Source organism: Caloenas nicobarica, chromosome 14 (genome assembly GCF_036013445.1).
Source record: "Caloenas nicobarica isolate bCalNic1 chromosome 14, bCalNic1.hap1, whole genome shotgun sequence".
NCBI classification, from domain to species: domain Eukaryota; kingdom Metazoa; phylum Chordata; class Aves; order Columbiformes; family Columbidae; genus Caloenas; species Caloenas nicobarica.
Window position 1 is genome coordinate 8,726,535 of NC_088258.1, and position 21,305 is coordinate 8,747,839.

Sequence of the window (21,305 nt, forward strand, 5' to 3'; positions counted from 1 at the left end):
CAGGAACCCGGGGAGCTGCACAGTCCATCGTCTGTGCTGGAACAAGCTCCTTACGGGTCAGCTCAAGCCCTGAGAGCGGCTGCTGGTGCGGGACAGCTGCCTGTTGAGATCTGGGGTCTCACCGGCCGTAGCCCTGAGGGCGGGTATCCAGGTGTGAAGGTGGTTCCATGCTCGCAGGTGTTCGCTGGTTCCCCCGCCCGGAGGCAGCGGGATGGGACCGCCGCGCCGCCCGGGGAAGGGGCCGCGTTCCTTCGGTGCCGTGCTGGGGGCTGATGGCCGGCCGCTCCCCCAGCCCCTCCGAGCACCGCTCCCAGGCGCCGTTCGGGGACGAAGGAGAGGCAGCCCGGCGCGGTTGCTGCTCGTTTCGGGAGGAGGGGCCGCTCAGTGCCGGCCCCGACCCGCCGGCGGGGAACCGCGGGGCAGCACGGCCCAGCGCGCCCGGCTCCCGCCGCGCTCGGCACTTTCCGTCTCTCTCCGGTGTGCCAGCTGGCCGCTTCGTTCTTTTCCGTAACTCTTCGGCTCCATGTCGGGAGTTTCCGTGCTGGGGGCTCTCCCGGTTGTCAGGGGTAACGCAAAGCATCTGGGAGCGAGTGCGGCCTTCAGCGCCGGGGCCGCGCTCCGGGGTTGCCGGCGGGTAAGAGCGGGCGGGGGCCGGTGGCTGGCTGCGGTCGGCCCGAGCGAAGGCGCCGGGAGCCTTCAGCGGCTTGACCGGCTTCTTCGCAGTCCTTCTGAACCCGGCCTGCGGGAGCGGGGTCGGTCGCCGTCAGCCCGAGGCTCCGGGGCGGTCGGGCCTCTGCCTACGGGCTCCCCGAGCTCGAGTGGCGGCGGGAGCAGCCGGGTGTGCGCCCACGGAGCGTGAACGTGGCGGCGGGACTCGGGCGTTGCTGGCGCCTGAGCCGGGAGCAGTCGCTGGGCTGTGGCGGGTCGCGCAGCCGGTGGTGTTTTGTGCGGGGACTGACGATCGCAGCTCGGCCGAGGGGACCCACGCGGGGTTCGGCCCACGCGAGGCGCCGTTCCACGGGCAGGATTCCTCCAGTTTCCGAGCCCCGTTCCTCTCTGTGCGGGTTCAGGATTTAATCAGATTTTTACTATTTACTTTCTCTGTTCTGCTAGTTAGGGGAAAGAGTATTTAGTCGTTAGCCATCTTTTTGTTGCGTAACTCAATTTCTTTCGAAACGCAGCCAATAAGATAACACAAATCCCAAGGACCATCTCTCTATATAAGATATTAAAGATTACTAGTGATTTCCTCCGTTTCTGGCACACAACTCTGAAAAGAGCATTGCTTTCAGGTTCTTTTCCTTGGAACATCAGCACTTACCAAGTATTTTCATTCAAATGTAGATAGCATATAGTATGAGTTGAACTAATTTTGCGTAATTTCAGCAGTACAAGCTCTGAAGTGGTGACAATGGTTAAAACTTACTTTGGAAGCCCAGATAATGCGACTTCACAACATAAAATCACCCCGTCTGTACACTAATTGTCATATTTGGATATGAAGTACTGGAAGTAGCTTTCTGGTAAATGCTGAGTTATTTCAGAGTCCTCTGAAATAAGCCAACATAACTACTGCTGAGAGGTTGGTACGAGCATACGCACACTATCAATCTACAGGCTACAAGGCTCAGTATTCCTCTGTATTTTTAAAAAATACTACTATGACCATTTTCATGTCCGTGTAGTGTGCATTAACAAGATGATGCTGTAGCTTTATTTTTTCCCTATTTTTATTATATATAATATAGTGTATATGTATTGTATATATGTATTATATGCTTAAGCATACTTGTTAGAAACATTTGTTTTCCTTGTACAGGTTTACAGTCTGTGACAGCCACTGGTATTATGGCTGTATATGTGGATCACCGGACAGAAGCTCCTGATTCAGTTGCCTCCCCTTCCCATATAGCGTGGCACCCGCTCCATCCGCTCCTGGCAGTTGCTTCCATCAGCACAGCGTCGGGGGGCTGTGTGGATATCTACCTGGAACAGGTTAATAATCAGCAATTTTGCTTTTGGGCTGGTTTGAAACATCACTTTGGTTTTATTTTTTTATATATATATTTGCAGCCTTACTTATGTTCCTTGGATCCCTTTCTCTAGATTTTAATTCCTATCCATGTCCTGTGCTTTTTAGGGCATGTCAGATTCATCAGCTACTGATGAAATGTATTTTATAAAAAGGTCTTAATAAGTTAAATTGATCTTTCAATTGAAATTTACTTTTTCCAGCCTTTCAGTCTTGTTTGTGGTGGTTATTGATTCTCTTGTTACTTCTCATAGTATGAGAATTTCAGGCTTAAAATAAAGTGGATACGTGCTGCTTTTGGTTTGTGTTTTTTTTGTGTGTGTGTGTTTGTTTTTTAACTCTAAGTGAATAAAATGTATTAAGCAATGTATATTGAAAAAAGAATACCTCCACCTTGAGACTGAGCTGATTTGCTAGACTCGGCTTGCTCCATTTGAGTAGGTTGTTTCCTAGTATGGTTTCTGCCTGTAGACAGATACTTCCTTTGCATACTTCAAAGTTTACACAAAAGGCTTGTGTAGGACTTTGGTTTGCGTAATTTTCAGGAAAAAAGTGTGCTGTTCAGTGAAATGGTACTACAAGCTATCTTGGAGAAGACATATGGGAAACATTTAAGTCTGTTAAAATGAGTAGCCTATAAAATGTATACTTTCCAAAGTGCATTATGAAAAATTTCATCCAAATTTTACAAATGGAAAAATAAATACATAAAGAGGTTAAATCATTTGCCCTGAAGTATGATTGCAAACCAGGCACAGATAGGTGGCTACCTTTAAGAGCCGTTGAAGCATTAGTTTATTCTGTGTCCTCAGTGAGGTGCTTCTTTTTCAAAGGGATTTTTGTTGTTGTTTGGTTGGTTTTTACCTTGAAATGTGCTTGAAGCCTTATCTTTTATACAGGAGTAAAAGCTTGATATTCAGTGAGAGCTGCTTGTGAATGCTGCTCATGAATACTGTGCCTGAAAAAGCAGAGTGAGGCAGTCACTTAACACTACTGTGTTTTCATTAGCAATTTTCAAGTGGATGTACTTTATGTTGTAGCATGTATTTATGCACATGGAATAGCTGTAAAGAGAATTTGTGTAGCCACTTCATATCTCTTGCAGGAAGCTTTATTACATGCCAATCCTTCATCACAGAAGAATATCTTGTTGACTGGGAAGCGAATCTGAAGGTTTAGCTGCATCCTTATACTGAGTTTCCATTGTACTGAACTTGCACTTTATTTCTATTTGCAGGGAGAACATGTGTCTGATGCACATGTTGAGAGAAGCTTTCAGGTCACATCGCTTTCCTGGCACCCTTTCAGACTGATTCTTGCAGCAGGCTGGGAGACAGGAGAAGTTGTGGTACTTAACAAACCAGACAAGGAGCACCACACTGTGCCACCAAGTCATAACGCCAAAATTACAGTCCTAAACTGGAGTACGAATGGTACCTGCCTTGTGTCTGGTGACAGGGTGAGTAGTTGAAATGCTCATCTGTATCACTGTTATATGCACTTACTCAGGGATGCATATCTAATGCTTTACTACCCTTTATTTCAATATCTTTCTTTTAGCAAGCAGACTACTTGCAAGAAAACAGTGGATAAGGAGTTACCTAAACAAATATTTGCATATGCTACTTGCAGAGGAAAACCAAGGCAGTTCCATTTAATTGCTCTGGCAGTGTCATTTTACTAAGAATGGATATGACCAAAAAGCTTTTTTAGATAACTTGATTTTAATTAATTTTAATGCTAAAGATAATTTTTATTCCTTGTGGCTTAGTTTTAAGTGGGAGTAATTGTATGTGTCAACTAAATGAAAGGAAAGGTGTTGCTCTGTCAATAAAATGTTTATTTTTCTGTGCACTGAGTAGCTGGAGTCTGGATTCTCCTCTGTGTGTGAAGTGTCATGGATTAACTGTTGTCTTTTTTTCTAGAATGGTGTCTTGGTTCTATGGAGAATAGACCAGCGAGGCAGAGTGCAGGGTCCTGCCCTGCTCAAACAAGAGTATGGAAAATGTCTGTCTCACTGTGTCTTTAGACCACCCCCTCCTGGCGAGTAAGTACTGTCCCTCCTCAGAGCACTGGCACACCAGCTCTTTCTCTTGTTCTACAGAAAGAAAAGCCTGCTCACAGATAAACTTTTTCTAAAATATATGTATACACACGCACATATAAAGTTCTCCTAGCTGTCCTTTATTTCCAAGTTCTTCTCCCTCTCCAGTAGCTTGCTGTTTGTGTCTTCTATGCAGCAACAGATCTTCCTTTAGTCCATACCTTTCTCTCTGTTGCTGTCTCTTCTTCCTTTAGTTTTTCTAATTAGCAATGTTGCTGACTGTGAAAAGCAGAAAGCACAATGAAAGCAGAATTATCCATGAAATTATTGATAAGAATAATTAAATAAAAAATCAGGTCTTAAACATTATCATTTCTTTTCTCTCCAAGCAAGAAATGGGAAACAGCTGTAGTAAAAAAAAAAAAAAAATTCCTTGTCTGGGCCACTTCTGTTTCACATGTCTATAAAAAAATAATAATGCTTATGGAAAAAAAAGGTGAAACAATGCAAATGAAAACTAGTATTAAAATTTTACTTTGTATCTTGTCGAGTTTGTCCTTTTCCCAATTAGTGTATGAAACATCTTTATTCTTTCTTTACAGTATGCTGTATTAACTACTTGTCCATTCTTTGAGATGAAAAGTACTCTATTTTGTAAGGAATTTGGAAATTAAGTATCTCTGTTTTCAGAGACTTTGTACAGCTGGCAAAAGCAGCTGTGAGTGGTGATGAGAAGGCCTTGGACATGTTTAACTGGAGAAAAACTGGAACAGGAGCGCCTCTGAAAACGAGATTCCAGGAAGGACTGTCCTTCTTTATCACTTTGACAGATGGTAAGAGCAGAACCACTTTTGGAAATTTGCTGGAATTTTGTCTCCTTGGTGCTTCAAAATAGCTCAGTGCACAATAGTCCTGTTTTCATATATTCAACACCTAGGGTGTATCCATCATATTTACATATCCAACAGGATAGAGTATTCATAGGGGTTGAAGAATGTTTGGTAAGAAGAAATGAATAAAATTATTAAAATGGTAGCGTCTTCAGGGTGAGTTGTCTCCAAAAGGACACAATAGGTTCCTGACGAAGTGAGTGTAAGAGAAGTGATCTCTCTAACACCTAAGTGTAAATAAAATTAGAAGTTGTCAGCTTTTTGTGCAAAGCTTCAAAATAATGCATGTGTGTGGGGTTTTGTTGTTTGTTTGTTTGTGGTTTTTTTTCCTAGAAATAGGCAAGTGCTGCTAGAATATACCTTTTAAAATAAATCATTAATTTACTTTTTCTCTTGTACTTTGAAATGAGTCTTCAGTCGAAGGAAACAAAGTCTGAATATCTGTTTTGTTAGTTTTCTTCCTAATATTGTTTCTTCCCTGCCATTTGTCTTTTCCTCTCCCTTTTACTGTTCTGGGTACTAGTTTGCTCCCAGCTCGTTTTCTTCCTACCCCAGTTGTTCTCATGATACCTTCTCTGTCTCTAACCTGTTAACTCTTTGGACAGGGGCAAGAATGTGTGTGACAAGTATTGTAGTGAGTATGTTTCTAGTAGGTGATTTGAGTATGTAATCCTCTCGATACTGAAAAAAAACCCCAATTAAGTTATGCTAGTTCTGCAGCTCAATTGCAGTTGGATTCATTGTATAGATAATCAGGATGAGACCCATCGTTTACACCGCTATAGGTTCCGTATGACTGCAGGAGTGGCCTCGTCCAGCCGTATGTTTGTTTTGCAGAACAGTGGGCTGTACCTTCATTTCATCCCTGAGTTACAAGCCTCTTCTCTAAATATGAACCATTTAAATGAAAGAGGGCTACAGGGCGCCTCTTAAACATACAAGGAGAGAATGTTTTGAGTAGCTGTGCCTGTTCCAGCCTCATTTTCATAGCAACTGTTGTGGTGGTACAGAGCTCCATCTAGGGACAGACTCTGTATCCTGCGAGTGGGTGTCCTGTCTTGGTTCTTGGGCCTCCTTTCAGCCTTTTACAATTTCAGTCAAATGACACCGACTGTTTCTTTGGAGCAGTCTCATTGCCTAGGTTCATTTGGGCATATGTATTTCAGACCCAGTTCCTTATCTAGTTAGTGATCTGTCTTTAGAATATGTTAATGTTTTTGTAGGTTTTAAATGTGACTTGTAAATTTACTCCAAACTATGGATTCTCAGCCCAAACTTGTTTAATAAAAATGAATTTTAAACCCCCATTCTTATTGGATTATTTTCAATATCTCAAAAGAGATTTGACTAAAGACAGTAGCTGAATACTGTTAACTAAAAACTATACCTTGTTTATGTGTACTACAGGTTCTGTGCATTACGTGAGTGAGAAAGGAAAGACAAGGCATGTGTTGTCCACAGACAGTCTGGTCCAAAAGCTTCTGTTCATGGAGAAAAGAGATGTTTTAGTTGTAATAACAGAGAACCTGCAGTTGTCCTTGCATGCAATTAGTCTTGAGGGAGAGGCAGATGAGCTCATGAAGGTAAGAGTCAGACAACAGGGTAAAGTTGCAATGTTTTATCTTTGTAAGTATTTGTTAGGGTTTTTGGTTATCACTTTTTTGCTTACAAATTAATCTTATTTTTATTTCTCAGATAATACCTTGACAGGCAAATACGTGCTCATTTAAAAGTGGAATAGAGTGGTGTGTTACTGAACTCTGAAAAAGTTGTATAGGGCTGAAAACCAAACTGACTTCATCCAGGACTTATAATCACCTTGGCTCAAAATGCTGTACTGTTGGAGAACAGTGCTTATGGGGATGGAACCCAAACCTTCACCTTCCTGAGATGTTTGTTTTTCTTTTTATCTAAGATCAAAAGAGACTTGGCACTCATGTATTACAGGAGTGTCCACTTCTTATTAATCAACACTTACTTTTGACTAGAAGTAAGACTTGGTATTTCACATTTTAAAGCAATCTTTATCAAGTTCTGAGAGCAGATCTAATAAAAGAGAAAAAACTACTCTTACCTACTTAATTAACCCACTACAAGCTTTCTTTTATTAAATTTATACATCATATACTTGATGCATTTAGCAGTAATCATTGTCTGAGAGAAACTATTGGTCTGTCTGAACTGACAGACAGGTCTAGTTGTTCTTATATTTTAACTTTTTAGCCAAACTAGGCAATTCAGATGCTTAGTATCTCTCAGTGTGTTCCTCCTACCTTCTGTAAATTCATTTATTTGCTTATGGTTAACAGGTGAAGTTGAGTGGAAAGACAGGTCGTTCTGCAGACATCATTTTAATAGACCATAGCCTTGTTGTTACAGCTCTAGGCGAGACGGTCATCAGGTAAGAATCCTATTTTAAAGCTGTTCTGGCTGCCCATGAGAAGTGCCAGCTAAAAGATTTACAGTCTGCAATGAACTGAATATTTTACTGAACTGTTGTTTTTGTTTGTTTGTTTTTAACCAATAATGAAAAACTCCCCAAACAGAGAAATGAAAAAAAACATGTTTCTGTGAGGAACAAACCTAATTCTATATATTTCTTTCTCTCTAGTTATTTTCTTTGTCAGGCAGTATGGCCCAAACCTGTTCCTTTCTCAGTACTGTTATGGATTTCTTCTGAAAATACACCCTTTTTTAATGGAAAAGCAACTTTGCTGTTCTTTCCAGTATTATTGTCTAAATATTAGGATAGCCATCTCATCAGCAACAGGAAAAAAGTGCTTGCTTTTCAGGATGTTTCTGTGCTACTGTAATGTAAGAGAAGTATTTCAGTCACTTCTATCCTAATTATTTAAACCAAGTGTGTTACTTTGCTGTGCTGCTATGTTACCGTGTTCTGTAGTTTTAATGTTTTTGCAACTTTTTTTAAAAAGGTATTAAATAGTTTTTTCCTGTCTTTACTATTACTTGCTCTGTTTCCTCTAACTTGTTTCTAGGGCTGGGGGTGTTCTGTTAACATCAGTAGTTCACTTTTTTTGTGCCTCTATCTGCTGTTATCAGACAAAATCATCCGTTAATTTTGTAAGAATGTGTTAAAGGCAAAGTGTCAAGAAGGAATATGTTTGACAATGTTTAGTTCTAGAAAATACATCTGGAATCCAAGAGACTACTGGTTAACCAAGGAATAGTCTTAAAGCAGGGAGGAGGAAAACTGGAACGAGACCTCACTTCTTTCCTTTTTTTATTTTTTTTTCTTAAAGCTGGGATTGCTTCTGACTTCTTCATAGGAGAATAATACAAAGCATGCTGCACGTTAAAAAGTTAAAGGGAAAGGAAGGAGATTGTTAAGAAATTCACATTCCAGAGACAGCTGCTGGCAATTTAATTTTAAAAATCGAATGATCTGGGCATTATAGAAATAGCAAATTAATGCCATGTACAGCATCCTATTGACTATGTTTACTGAGACACCTGGAAGGAAAAGCATTGTTAACACTCTTGTTTTGTGTACCTTAGGTTCTGGGATTTGGACCGAGATGAGAACTATGTGCTCTCCCCAGATGTGCAACTTGGCTTCGAGGGAGGAGAACGTATTAACTGTGTTTCTTACTGCAGTGCTAAAGGTGAGAAATAACACAGTAAATGCTATCTCTAAACCTTGCCAAACGTCAGCATTCAGTACTCTGTAGTCGTTTCAGTACATTTGTCTTGTTATTGAGGGTTTCCATAACAGCATGTGATGTAGAAGCATTTTAGTTCAGATCAGGAGTGTGCTTTTCCAAGTGCAATGAGATGATTTGATACTCACCACACTTTGTCTCAATGTGGAGTTGTCTCCTGACACACAAGCTGGATTCCCTTTGACACTGAGCTGTTTTAAGTACTCCTGGAGTACATGTAATGCACTCCAACATGTTATGGACATTCAGTCTACAAGCCCACACTAGAGCTAATGCAAAGGAGAACTCACCAGTCATGTGTAGTATGGATGTTGGGTCCTTAAAACTGGTGTTTTTGACAGAGCTACTCCTATGCATCTCCTTGTTTGCCAACATAGGCATGGCTAGTGTCTGCTAGAATGGTTTGCTATGGTGACTTGCCCATGGTGACTACAAAGCCAGCTATCCAAAAATAAAATGTGAAAATCAAATCACTCTCTGATACATTTAAAAGATAACTTCAGCTGGTGGCTTAGCAAACAGGCCTTGCCACGCAAAACTTCTCCCGTTGTTTCTCCAGAAACTCTTCCCCATTCAGGACTAAGATGCTGGTTTGCAGGAAGGCAAAGAAATGGGTGCTCCTAGAAGAAGGCTTCTTAGTACCTTAGAACCAGAGCCAGGCTTTGTGTATTGTGCATTTGTTTTTCTGAGGTTTAATATATGAAATGTCTAAAAGGTTTGTGAATGGCAGGTCTCTTAGCAGCTGGTACTAATAAAGGGAGAATAGCTATGTGGAGGAAAGCAGCAGGATCTGATCAGAGCACACGGGCTTTGGAGGGCAAGGAGAAGTGGAAGCTCCAGGCACCTACAGAACTTGAAGGAAATGTCACTCAGATAAAGGTAAGATGGGAGAGAATATTGCATGTTAGTAGGACATCACAAACACGAGATGACTAGATCGTCTTTGTGAAACGTGAATATGATTGCTGTTGTACAGATTTGTGCACCAGTAGGGGTTGTTCCTCCTTCAGAAGGAGGAGGAAATATCATCAGGATCAAGTAACTTTTAAAATTGAAATGGGCTATTCTGCTACAGGCAGGGCTGAAATGCTCAGCAAGATAACACACTGAAATGCAAATACATCTCTCTGTCCTGGGAGATTTAGCAGTCATGGCATCCTTAAATCCAAACATCTCTCAATTATATCTCTCATTGATGAACTCTTTGGATTCAGCACCCTGAAATTATTTTTTGGAAAAGATAGTTGGAAATGTTAATAAGTTTATTAAAATAGCAAGCAAGAAAATCTGACTAAATGCATGATTTTATTTGTAGATAATTTTCTTTTTTTTAGTCACTTCATCAACATAGTTTGCTCTTAATGGTAGCTGCAAAATAAAAGTATTTACAACCAAATATTCTCGAGAAGATGTGCCATATACAAGGAAATGTTATATTTTTTACACACAAAATGATGTTTTCAGCTGATTTTTTGTCAAAGTGATTCTTGTTTGCTAGGTAATTTTTTAATGTGTGATGGTGTGAGACTAAATGTGGATGATAAGTTTTCTCTTACAGATTGCAAAACCAATGCTTTAAAACATTTCTACTATTATTTACAACATTTTTAATGCTGAAGGTTATAACAACACAAAGCATTCTAATATTTGTCTTTTAACCCGTTATCTGTTAAGTGTCAGGCTGCAGCATTTTTATTTATTTGAAATATTTTCATTTGTCACAGTAAGCTTAAACACTGTCATTCTATACTTCCTAGTACTTTGATATATGCAAAACAGAAATGCTGAGCATTACAATTGTAAATTTAAATTATAAAAATTTTACATTAACAAGCAAAGAGCTTTGACTGCCACCATTCTGCTAGAAGACAAAGCTAGTGCTTCTAGGTTCTCCAGCATTTTTTGTTTTGATTGCTTGTTACACCCTACTGTTAAGTTTTTCCTTTTTTTTTACAGTTTCTTTATAAGTTAGTGTTCTGTTGCTGTGCTTAATATGTGAGAACAATACCTGTTGTTTTTGGGAAGGAAACAAATATCTGGTGCCTTTCAAGACAAAGTAATGTTTTCTTTTATTCTGTTTTCACATAAGAATGGAAAGTATTTGAAAAGCAATGGCATTTGCTTGCTCTGGGTTGGCATATAGCAAGGGTCTGTATCAGAGTCCTACTTACGAAATTAAAGCATAAGTACTATAAAGTCGAGAACCCAAATCTTTTGTTAAGATGCTTCCGTAACAAAAGGTCCAGGATATAGGAAATACTGTGTGCCATTAGTATCTCATACATCTGCTAATAAGTTGAGGGAAGAGATATGGGTGCTTATGTCAGCTCGACCATTCAAGCATTTTCTAGATAACAGGATATGGAGCGCTGTCCAGAAATAGCACCTTGTTCCCACTGTTTGTTACCATAAACAAAGGCATTGCCAAACAATTGTCAACAATCACTGTGTTTTTATCTCATGTTATAAAGCGGTCTTTAGTTGTGGAAACTCCAGATTTTTTTTTAATTGTAAACCCTGCATTCCAAAAAATACTTTGTTAAAAGAATTTAAAAATTGTTACATGTGAAGTCTTTTGGTAATTCCTATTAAAGCCTTTTCCTATATTATTATACCATAAAAAACTCAGACTAGAAAGCCATATACCATGGTGACATCAAAGGGCAGCAGTAAGTTCATTTGACTCCTTGCCAACCTCATCTTTTTTCAACCTGATGTGGTGGCTTCAGAAGAGAGGTAGCTGGGAAATGTGCTCTAGCTCATCTGTTGTGCAGCATAGTATCTAGTTAATTGTAACTAAGCACCATAAAAAAAAAAAAAAACACCGTTAAAAAAAAAAAAAAGTATTTGCTGAAACCTGGGGTTTCTTCCAGGAGAAGGGGCAAAGTTTACTTTTGGACCCATTTATTTATGCATGTGATTTAGAACTCGTGGGTTGGGAATTTGAACTACATTGACTGACAGGGCTATCAAAACTGCAGAAAACAATAAGGTAATCAAAAAGAAACTGTATGTGCAACTAGCTTTTAGAGGTTGCAGCATTATTAAGCCCTTTAAATGCGTGATGCTCTCTTGCAGTAGTAAATGTAAGGTGGTGCAATAATGTCTTAGGAAAGAAAAGTGGTTTTAATTTAAAAACCAGCTCCTCTACCTATACAAAGGGAGTCTGAGTAGCTGGATAACAAGCATAGTAGTTTTAATCTGTAAAAATTCCTAGTCATTGACTATAGTTGTATTTATATACTAGGACTTTGCGTATGTGTGAAAACGTTTAATCTGTCCTACCCCTTGCTACCTGTCTTGGGACATTGCTGTGACTATTCAAGATCTTAGATGAAATTATGTGTTGTGCTTTTTAACTTTTCTCTTTCTATTGTGTGCAGTGGGGGTCCCGAAAAAACCTGTTGGCTGTGAACACCATCAGCTCTGTGGTGATTCTCAGTGAGCAGGCCATGTCAACTCATTTTCACCAGCAAGTGGCTGTTGTACAGGTGTCTCCCAACTTGTTTAATGTGACCTTCTTCAGCACAGGAACCACACAGAGTCTTCGTGTTGATATGAATGTCAATGGAGTCTTCGCTACTAAGGTTAATTGTTTTTGGTTTTGTTTTTCATTTGTTTTCTCGATTGTTTGCCTCGTTAGGTGTATGGAGACCAAACTTTCTAAGTCTTTAATATAACCCTGCTTTGTTATTCAATTTATTGTGTAATGGAAGTATTGTTATGATAGTAGCAAGGATGCTGTGATGCAGCTGGTTTTCAGGCAGCACAGTGACTCAGTAATTCTCTGAGTTCTGATTAGAGAACTTTTGGGTTATCACAAGCCTTCCAACTCGATATACAGAGGAACTAGTGAATGATGGCTATTGTATAGAAGGTCTTACTGTGTTATTGCATGAATTCCTGTTATGATTCCAAAAGAAACTGAATGTATGTATTCTTTTGCTTTTTTTAATTGGTTTAGGATGCAGTAGTATTCTGGAATGGGAAGCAAGTTACTGTCTTTGAGTGCTCAGGAGATACCTTCAGAAGTGCAGGTAAGACTTAGAACACTGGTCAGAGTTGCAGTGGTTCTCTTCCTCCAAAGTTATACGTTCTCTTCATTCATGATACCTGATGGATTGTAATTGGCAGTGCAAAGTGAAAAACATTATTAACACTAGTTAGACTTCATATTTGCATTTTGCAGAATAGAAAGATTAGGGTATAAAAATCATGAACAACACCAGAACTCAAATGCCAGCTTCTACATCTGCACTTTATTCACTGAATATGTTGGTATATAAAGTGTGGGTTAACCCCATAGTATGCTGATATTCCTGTATATGAGTAGCATTGCAGCAACAGAGGTAAAACCGAAGGTGATGTGTATCTGTAGGCATAAAATGAAAATATATATCCTCTTAACCTCTCTTCAGCTACAAGCCAATCCTGGAAGTACCTAAAGTGGGTTTTAACCCCAGCTGTCAGGAAAATCTGTTCCATAAATTACTGTATATAGAGCTAAGTCAAGTAAATCAGTTGTTTCTGTGATTAATTCTCCCTATATATTTCTGCCTTGACAAACAGGTTATGCAGAATTCCATCAATCGCATCCAAAATCTTGAGAGTTTGGCTTTATCTTTTAAGAACCATCAAGTGTTTCCTGAGAAGTGGCTTATCTTGTCTATACTTATTTATTTTATAACTTTCCTGTGCTGAATCAATGTATTATGACCACCAAGGCCCCAACAGTCTATAACACTCATGAAATTATTTGAGTCACTCTTCTTTTTTGACAGATTCCTTTATCACTCTTCAATTGTAGTTTAATGAAGGAAGGAATTAAATTTCTTAATGGAACCTTACGTTGCACTAGTCTTTTTCTTTCTTTCACTCCTCTTATCAAGTCTTTCCCCTTTCTCTCTCTCTTGTTTTCATGGGCAGAGTGGACAAAATAGCTCTTTTCAGTAGGAGTCTCAGGTTGTAGTGGCAGAATGGAAGAGGCTGCAACAGCAACTGCAAGGAATTTGGGAATCAATAGAGGCTGACATTGAAAAATGGAGTTGGTACAGGATAGTGGAAATGGAATGCTTTAAGTTAAAATTCCTTTTTTTTTTTTCCTTTAAAAAAAAGTCTGTTTCTTGTAATAATGGCTTTATTGTGATTGTTCCAGGCTCTTTTCTTTGTGACTCTTCAGTTCTGTCCATGCATGGAGAAAATTTGTACACGGTTGAGCCATATCGGGTCCAGGTCCGCACTTGGCAGGTAGGGGTTCATGAAACCATGAAGTGATGAGTATGCCTTACTGTTTTCAAAGACTCATGTTCCAGCTTAAAAGTTAAGTGGATTTTTGTAAATCTATTAATTCTACCTTTGTCATGGAAAAGGTATTTTGAGTATTTCAGCAGAAAGATCTTTGACACTTTGTTAAGAAGTCTGCCACTTTCAACACTACTGCACTGTAACTGAAAAGTATTTATAAAATAAAACAGAATTCTGTAGGGGCCACACTTTAAGAGGATCAAAATTACATGAAGGTTGAATATCTATATGTATATTACTGACAGGAAAATGAACATACTGAATATTCTTATAATGAAAAATACACCATGCACATTCTGTGTGTTTTGCAAAATCTTTTGCTTAACCTTTGCAGCCTCTGCTAGTCTTTGAGAACCACAAGGAGAAATCTGATTATCAGAGTTCTATGATACAATATTTATTTCTTTTAAAAAAATTATGTATTCAAGAATGGGTGGAATTTCTCATGATAAGGACTGATTTAATTACTATTTATTTTTGCAGCTGTATATTAAAGGACTTTCAGGGACCTTCTGTATCTCTCTTAGTTGGAAAAAGTAGTATTATTGAAGAGGAAATGGTTGCAGAAGAATACCTCTAAATTTTGACTTTTTTGGAGGCCACACATCCAATTTTCAACCTGAAACAGAAACTGCATTTGTAGAGACCATATGCGCGCGTGTGCGCGTAGTTTCTCTAATTTTGCTGGTAGTGATTTGTGTAACACAGAAGTTCAGCAATTAGTTACTTGGTGAAAAAATAAAGCCTTTCTAGTTGGACTCTGAACACAGAACCCTGATGTTACATGTTTCTTCTCAGGGCACAGTTAAACAGCTGCTGGTGTTCTCTGAAGCAGAGGGGAATCCGTGCCTCTTGGATGTCTGCGGAGATTTCCTGGCTGTGGGAACTGATTTGGCCCACTTTAAAATCTTTGATCTCTCTCGCAGGTATTAATAAGCTTTTAAAAAATGTCTGTTTATAACTGAACATATATTTTGTGGGAACAGGGGAATCTTTACCTGGTTTTGATCTGATGGAAAGAGATAGCCACTTTGAATCTTGAAACAATACATGCAGCCTATGTGGATTGATGGCCTATCCCTAAAGCAAGGAAGAGCCACAGAATTATTAGACAAATCATGGCATGAGTAACAATAATAAATTTTAAGAGAGGATATTATGAACTATATTTGTGTGTGTTTGAAAGTGGACAGAATTTATGGAAGATCAAGACAAGGATGTCACGTGTTTCTGCTGATAACTTGAACAAGATCTTAATCTCAGAAGAGCTGAAATTAAAAAATGCTAGGTCTTGTATCTCCTCATAAATCAACAAACTTAATTCAGTGAATCCATGGAGGAAGTGAACCTAGCATTGTGGACATTCTGTTCTTCCTCCTGTTTAGGTTAAGAGAGAAGTTTACTTGACTTTATTCAAACTTTACTGTATGTTCCCACGCTGACAAATAGCTGCGCCATGAAAAAGATACATGCCTGGTTTGACTTCCAGTTTGGAAATTTGTCTGCTAATGGCAAATGTAATTTTGGCAATCTGAAAAGCCTCGAGTAAAATGGATTCTGTTCTTCCTTACTGTCACCTGGAGAATGCTGAAGTTTAGTTACCCACTTGGAAACTTGTTGCCTGTGTTGAGGTGGCACAAATTCTGCATTGGGCACAATTTGAAGGTTACTGGACTTGGGCAGGTTGTAACTAGCAGAAATATTCGTTTATGATGATTGATAGTGGAGAAAAAGTAGCTTAACTCCTGCCTGCTATGTTAAATTTTTGTGGCTAGTAGTGAAAATGTCCCTTCTCAAATGATGACAGCGTAGTGCCCTTTAATTTCAAAGCAAGCATAGTTGGCTTAAAATAAATGAGAGGTCTAAACATAAAAATCTGTTTAACCCGAGAATATTATTTTTACAGAATCAAAGATTTTTTTTCATGGGATCGTACTATGGGTCTAAATTACTGACGCTTCTTTCTGTTACATTCTTTTGATTCATGAGATATGTCCTCTTTCTTTCTGAATGATTGCTGGGGTTTTTGTCTATACCAGCAGTAAGATTCTTTTAAAATAATAAAAACCATGGGGGTGGAGAGGGTGGGTGTTAATGATGTGAGTGATAGTGTCTTTTGGAGCCTATGTACTGAGGGAAAGCCACCAGCAAGATGATATAAATACCACTCCTCCAAAGAAATTACTTCTGCTCCACAGTCTGTTTTCCATACACAGAACTTCTATGTGACAGGCTATCTTCAACATTTGTGGTACTGTTCAATTTATGTAGGAAGAACAGACCTCTAAATTCAAAATTCTAGTAGGATGTTCTTGCTGTATAGCTCTGTTTTGGGAATCTGGTAGGAGCATTGAAGTTTATTCTTGCTGATTCACTGAGGAAAGAGTGTCTCATTAACTTCTTCCTGAAAGAAAAGCAGATTGCAGCAATTCTCTGGAGAGGAAGCTGGAGTCTGGGGCAGTGGTGTCATAAGGTAGAATTAGTTTGTTTATAAAAGTCTGACCCATAATTTGAAAAATATTTTGGCTGACTTGTATTGCTAGTTCCTTGCCGCTATATGATTTAAGTTTATTCCTTTCCACAGAGAGGCAAAAGTGCACTGCAACAGCAAGAATTGCTCTGAGCTGTTTCCTGGCCTTGGAGGCATTGCTTCTGTCAAGTGCAATGCTAATGGCAATAAAGTCAGCATCCTTGTTAGCAAGGTGAGGCAAAGCTCTTCACTTACACCCTAGGACCTGACATCAGTTAATAGAGTGCGGTTAAAGAAGATAACTGAAGACACAAGATTTGCTTCTCAGAAATAAACCTGCACATTCTATGTAGTGTGTTGGGTCTTGAAATCTCATGTCCAAGCATGTAAATAAACACTAAAATTAAGGTATGTGGCAAGAAGAACAACCCAGAAAATGAAGCAATATTTCAGTTACAGAAGCTACTTCATAGCATTTCAAAGAAATCAAAGGCTAACTTGCTAGAATAGGAAAACAGCAAGAAATTTTCTGATACTTCTTCTGTGATTACCAGTAAACAAAACCGAGAGCATGAATCAGATGAAATAAATGTACCATCTGCGCTTTACCTTTTTGTCTTTTTTGACTGTATGCTTCAGGAACTTTTGTTTACCCTCTTGTAGGCAGATGGGAACATTGATTCCAAGATCTGTTTCTATGATGTTGAAATGGACAAAGTTACACTCTTTGATTTCAAGGCCAACCAGGAAAATGGTGGAGAGAAGTTTTCTTCTGGACAAGGCATTGACAAGTAAGAAGCTTTTATTTTGATAAGTATAACTTGTGGATTTAAGAGAGGAATCTCTCCTGTGAAGACAAGTAACACCTTGATACTGGCATTCCTCTGTATTTGTGTAAGAGCTTGTACGAATTTCATTATTTTATTTCTAAAGAATTAATTAAAACTGGTGCATTGCATGTCAGCCTGCATCCCTGTCTCTTCCAATACGTGAGCTAGGGAGTGTCAAATGAAGGTATCCGAAAGCAAGCTCAAAATAAAAAGGAGAAGGTGGTTCTTCAGACAATGTGCAGCTGAGCTAAGGAACTCATTGCCAAAGGAAGTTATAGATGATGAAGGAAGGGTTCATGGGGGTATTGTACAAATTCATACAAGAGAAATGCAGTGAGAGTTACTAGATCTGTGGAAGCCATATCTGGCTCAAGAGGTGTGTGAGAGGAGGATGATTGGGTGTTTGGGGGTATGTGTAGGGGTATTATATGACTGCAATCAGGATCCTGATCTTAAAATAAAATCTTAAAATACATCTTGGAAAGCCACTTTTCAATGAAGAGGACTTCCACTGAAAAGAGGACATTCTGAAGCCCCTCCTAGGAAAAAGGTTAATTTTTAAAATTCAATACAGAATGTCTTTTTTATGGATTAAAAACTCATGAAATGTCTATTTAGAACTGAAAGCTTTCTTTTCATGCAAACTGTTCTGTGGCAAATGCATTAGAAATCCTAGTAGCAAGGCAGCAAAATGCAATGAAGTAGGAATTCTTATGGAAGTACAGTGGAACGTTAGGGTACAAATTCCCATCTGGTTTTACAGTAATATTTCTGACTATTTTTCTTGAGAAAAAACAGCATTAGAATAGTGATTTGCTTTTTTAGCAACTATCCGCTAGAGATATTACAAGTAACAAAGAATTTGCTCTCCTTATCACTGAAAAGGAGAAGAAACTACCCAGCTCATAAAAAAAAAAAACCAAACAAACCCTAAGGACAGTGTAAATTTGGGACCTTATGTCTTGGTCAGTTATGCGAACAGTGTAATAAAGTGTAGTGAGAAAGTTTTCAAGTGTAGTATCTTGTGTAGCCCAACAGAGGCCACCACAAACTAGTAATACTATTTCACTGATATTTAACTGCTGGCTGGTGTCAGTGTGAATAATCCATTTAGCTGTGCTTCATTTTAGAGTATCCTGAAATTAGAATAAGTAAACTCACCAGAAAATAATAATACTCTACACTTCTTCCCCTTCTCTTTCTCTTCCTGAGGCAGAATTTAGACACTCCCTTTTTTTTTTTTTACACAAATACTGTTTTTCAGTTTGCAAGTAATTTATTTTTAATTCAGTGGCACAGATAGGACATTGTGTATTTCTGCTTCACTTTTAATCTCTCCCTTAATTTGCCTTCCAGCCCTACCAGTTCTTCCCACAAGTCTACCCATTACTGGTGACAGCAAATGAGAAAAATATTTAAACAGTGCCTTTGGTTTCTCTCTTTTAAAAAAAATTGACACCTATTTATATTCTGTATTTTTTCAGGAGAATCCTAAGCCATTGCTAGAATAGTGTGATCCTGTATGTCTAGAACTGTAACATGGCCAACACTAAAGCAGGATTTAAATGCCCGAAGGAGGCAGTGAGATGTTTCTTATTTAAACTGCTGTCAGAGAGAGGTTTTCCTGAAACTGCAGGGGTTGCCCTTGTGTTTAACCTGCTATTTCAGAGTCTGCAGCTCAGGCACAGCACTGAGGAAAGGGACTGAGCGGTGACATATCTGGAGACTGAAGTCCCCAGCTGCAGGGCAGGTTCAGCTGCAGCGCTGGAGTTTCCCTCAGCCCTGAGAAGTTCAGCTGTTCAAAGCATCGATCATGCTGCATGCCCAGGTTTCTTTGCGGAACTCTCAGTAGAGAGAGATCTGTTGCCTGAGAATATAAATGAATTTTTTTTTTTTTTCCCATCAGTTTAATCACACTTGTCTAGTTGTGATCTCCTAGGATCGCTGCTTAGCTGGGTTTGAATGTGAGGCATATGTGCTGGAAATTCTCTCTTTGCTGCTTATCTAAATGGGTATCGGTGTGTTCAAGCTGTCTTGAAGCTGGCTGGGCACTCGCAGTGCTGGCAATAAGCACTTTTGGGCAGGTTGTAAAACCCACAAGAACCCAGAGCTGAGGCGCAGTCCCCATGCGACAGAACCTACACCTGCAGCGGTCTCTAAGGTAGATCATTGCAGTGATGTTCAAGTATTTCTGTAGGACATGTAATCTCAGTGGAGGCAGATTTTGGGTGCCTATTGGTACTTGTGGTGGTACCATCTTTTTTGGTACCAAAATGCTTTATCACAGAATCACAGAATGTTAGGGATTGGATGGGACCTCAAAAGATCATCCAGTCCAATCCTCCCGCTAGAGCAGGAACACCTAGATGACGTTACACAGGAATGTGTCCAGGCGGGTTTTGAATGTCTCCAGAGAAGGAGACTCCACATTTATGTCCTATTTATGTCCTATAGTCACGATTAATGTATACAGAACAAACTAAAAGTGGCATTGATATGTATAAAGCATTAGGAGGTAGGAAGATGTATGTGATTAATGTTACAATGGAGAGTTACTGGTATAGATAACTGATCATCATCTGAAAATTATCCTTTGGTTAGTCCTTTATTTACATCCATGCACTGAATGGGCTGGAATTATTTTGCCTCCTTTCTACATTTTTTTTTTTCTTGTCTTTTGGTAGGTCTGTTGTGGAGTATCCAGAGTTGCACAGTCACATCCCTGCTTGCCATTTCTGGGACCAGAGTGAACCAAGACTTTTTGTATGTGAAGCAATTCCTGAACCAGGCCTGCAGTCTCCAGACCAGAAGAAAAACCAGCCAGAGAACACAGTATGGTCTTTTTGTTGGTTTTACCTTGTTTTACATGGAGTTCTCTTTTTTCAAGTAATCAATTATTGGTCCTTCGTTAAGGATGTGGGAGTAGGTAGTATACATTATCTTGTACAAAAATGAGTAGTGAAACTATGTTTTTGGTGTCTGTGGCTTCAGGCAGCCAGTGTACATTAGCTTTCTGGTTTAGTCATAGCTTGCATACAGTGATGAATATAAATAGGTGATTTATTTATTTGTGCTAGAATTTTGAGGACGATCATAATGCTAGCTTGTATCTGGATGACTGTTTTTCAGGTGACATTATTAGGTGAATTTCTAATCTAGAGGTTTGATACTTATTTTCATTAAAAAAAGGATGCAGATTTTACATCTTTAGTCCACTCTATCATCAAGAATTAATTTGACAGAATAACAGAGACTCTTCTGCTAAGGTGAACAGTGAAGTACACTCTTCCCAAATTATCTTTTATGATTTTTTTTTACATTAGAAAAACTATTTCATTGTTATTGATCAGAAATGATCTAAGCAAATATTTCTTTCATCAGACCAATAATTCTTCCCTGCTTCCCCTGCTAATGTGCTTGTAGTGGTCCTTACCATTTTATCTGTATAGAACTGCCTGTCCCTCATAAATGTTCCATTGGTTTGAAACATCAATGTTGATTTAAAGTTTTCTGATTTGCACATCATTTTAGTTAAACCTCTTCCAATTAGAGACAGAAAACTCGTTTCTTTTGTTGATTGAAACGACCTTAGAAAAATCATGGGAAGATCAGCGTAGAAAGGTGGAAGGGAATAGGAATGTCCCAAAAGGCCTCGTGAAGAGAAGAACACTTCAGCCTAATATTCCTAATGTAATCAAGTAAAAATGTTTGGCTTCTACATAAAGTTGAAAAATAAAGTTATAAAAGTAGTGCAACTTTTTGGCCCTTATTCAACAGAACTTTTAACTGTATGCTTATCATGTAAGAAATGAGAAGTCTGAATAACTTTAGTTGGAAACACGTGCTTCATTTTGACTTGAGTCAGGTCAATATTTAAGCTGTTACAGAAACTATTTTTAAATGTCTGGTATGTTCCCTGGGAACTCAAAGCAGTCACTGAGCTGCTGAAATTATAATAGAACTAATACAGTATTTAAAAAAGAAGAAATTGTTGAAAACAGTTGGGAGTATTTCTTTGACCTGGGTCTGATCTGTCAGAGGGAGTTGTAGAGCAG

The 21,305-nt window shown here is 39.0% G+C and overlaps 1 protein-coding gene across 2 annotated transcripts in view; it reads left to right on the forward strand.

Annotated features, from left to right (window-relative positions):
- Positions 1 to 403: 403 nt before the first annotated feature.
- IFT140 (intraflagellar transport 140) overlaps positions 404 to 21,305 on the forward strand; it is a 70,127-nt gene continuing 49,225 nt past the window's right edge. The window contains exons 1-16 of one of the 2 annotated variants that reach the window (XM_065644478.1): positions 404 to 634; positions 1,820 to 1,995; positions 3,270 to 3,491; positions 3,958 to 4,079; positions 4,767 to 4,909; positions 6,374 to 6,549; positions 7,276 to 7,367; positions 8,483 to 8,589; positions 9,377 to 9,525; positions 12,030 to 12,233; positions 12,611 to 12,683; positions 13,802 to 13,893; positions 14,749 to 14,876; positions 16,535 to 16,652; positions 17,084 to 17,211; positions 19,935 to 20,082. In XM_065644478.1, the coding sequence (XP_065500550.1) occupies positions 1,849 to 1,995; positions 3,270 to 3,491; positions 3,958 to 4,079; positions 4,767 to 4,909; positions 6,374 to 6,549; positions 7,276 to 7,367; positions 8,483 to 8,589; positions 9,377 to 9,525; positions 12,030 to 12,233; positions 12,611 to 12,683; positions 13,802 to 13,893; positions 14,749 to 14,876; positions 16,535 to 16,652; positions 17,084 to 17,211; positions 19,935 to 20,082 (2,049 nt within the window). In that variant the 5' untranslated portion in view covers positions 404 to 634; positions 1,820 to 1,848. The remainder of the gene's footprint in view (positions 635 to 1,819; positions 1,996 to 3,269; positions 3,492 to 3,957; positions 4,080 to 4,766; positions 4,910 to 6,373; positions 6,550 to 7,275; positions 7,368 to 8,482; positions 8,590 to 9,376; positions 9,526 to 12,029; positions 12,234 to 12,610; positions 12,684 to 13,801; positions 13,894 to 14,748; positions 14,877 to 16,534; positions 16,653 to 17,083; positions 17,212 to 19,934; positions 20,083 to 21,305) is intronic. The other variant, XM_065644479.1, reaches the window with a different exon arrangement.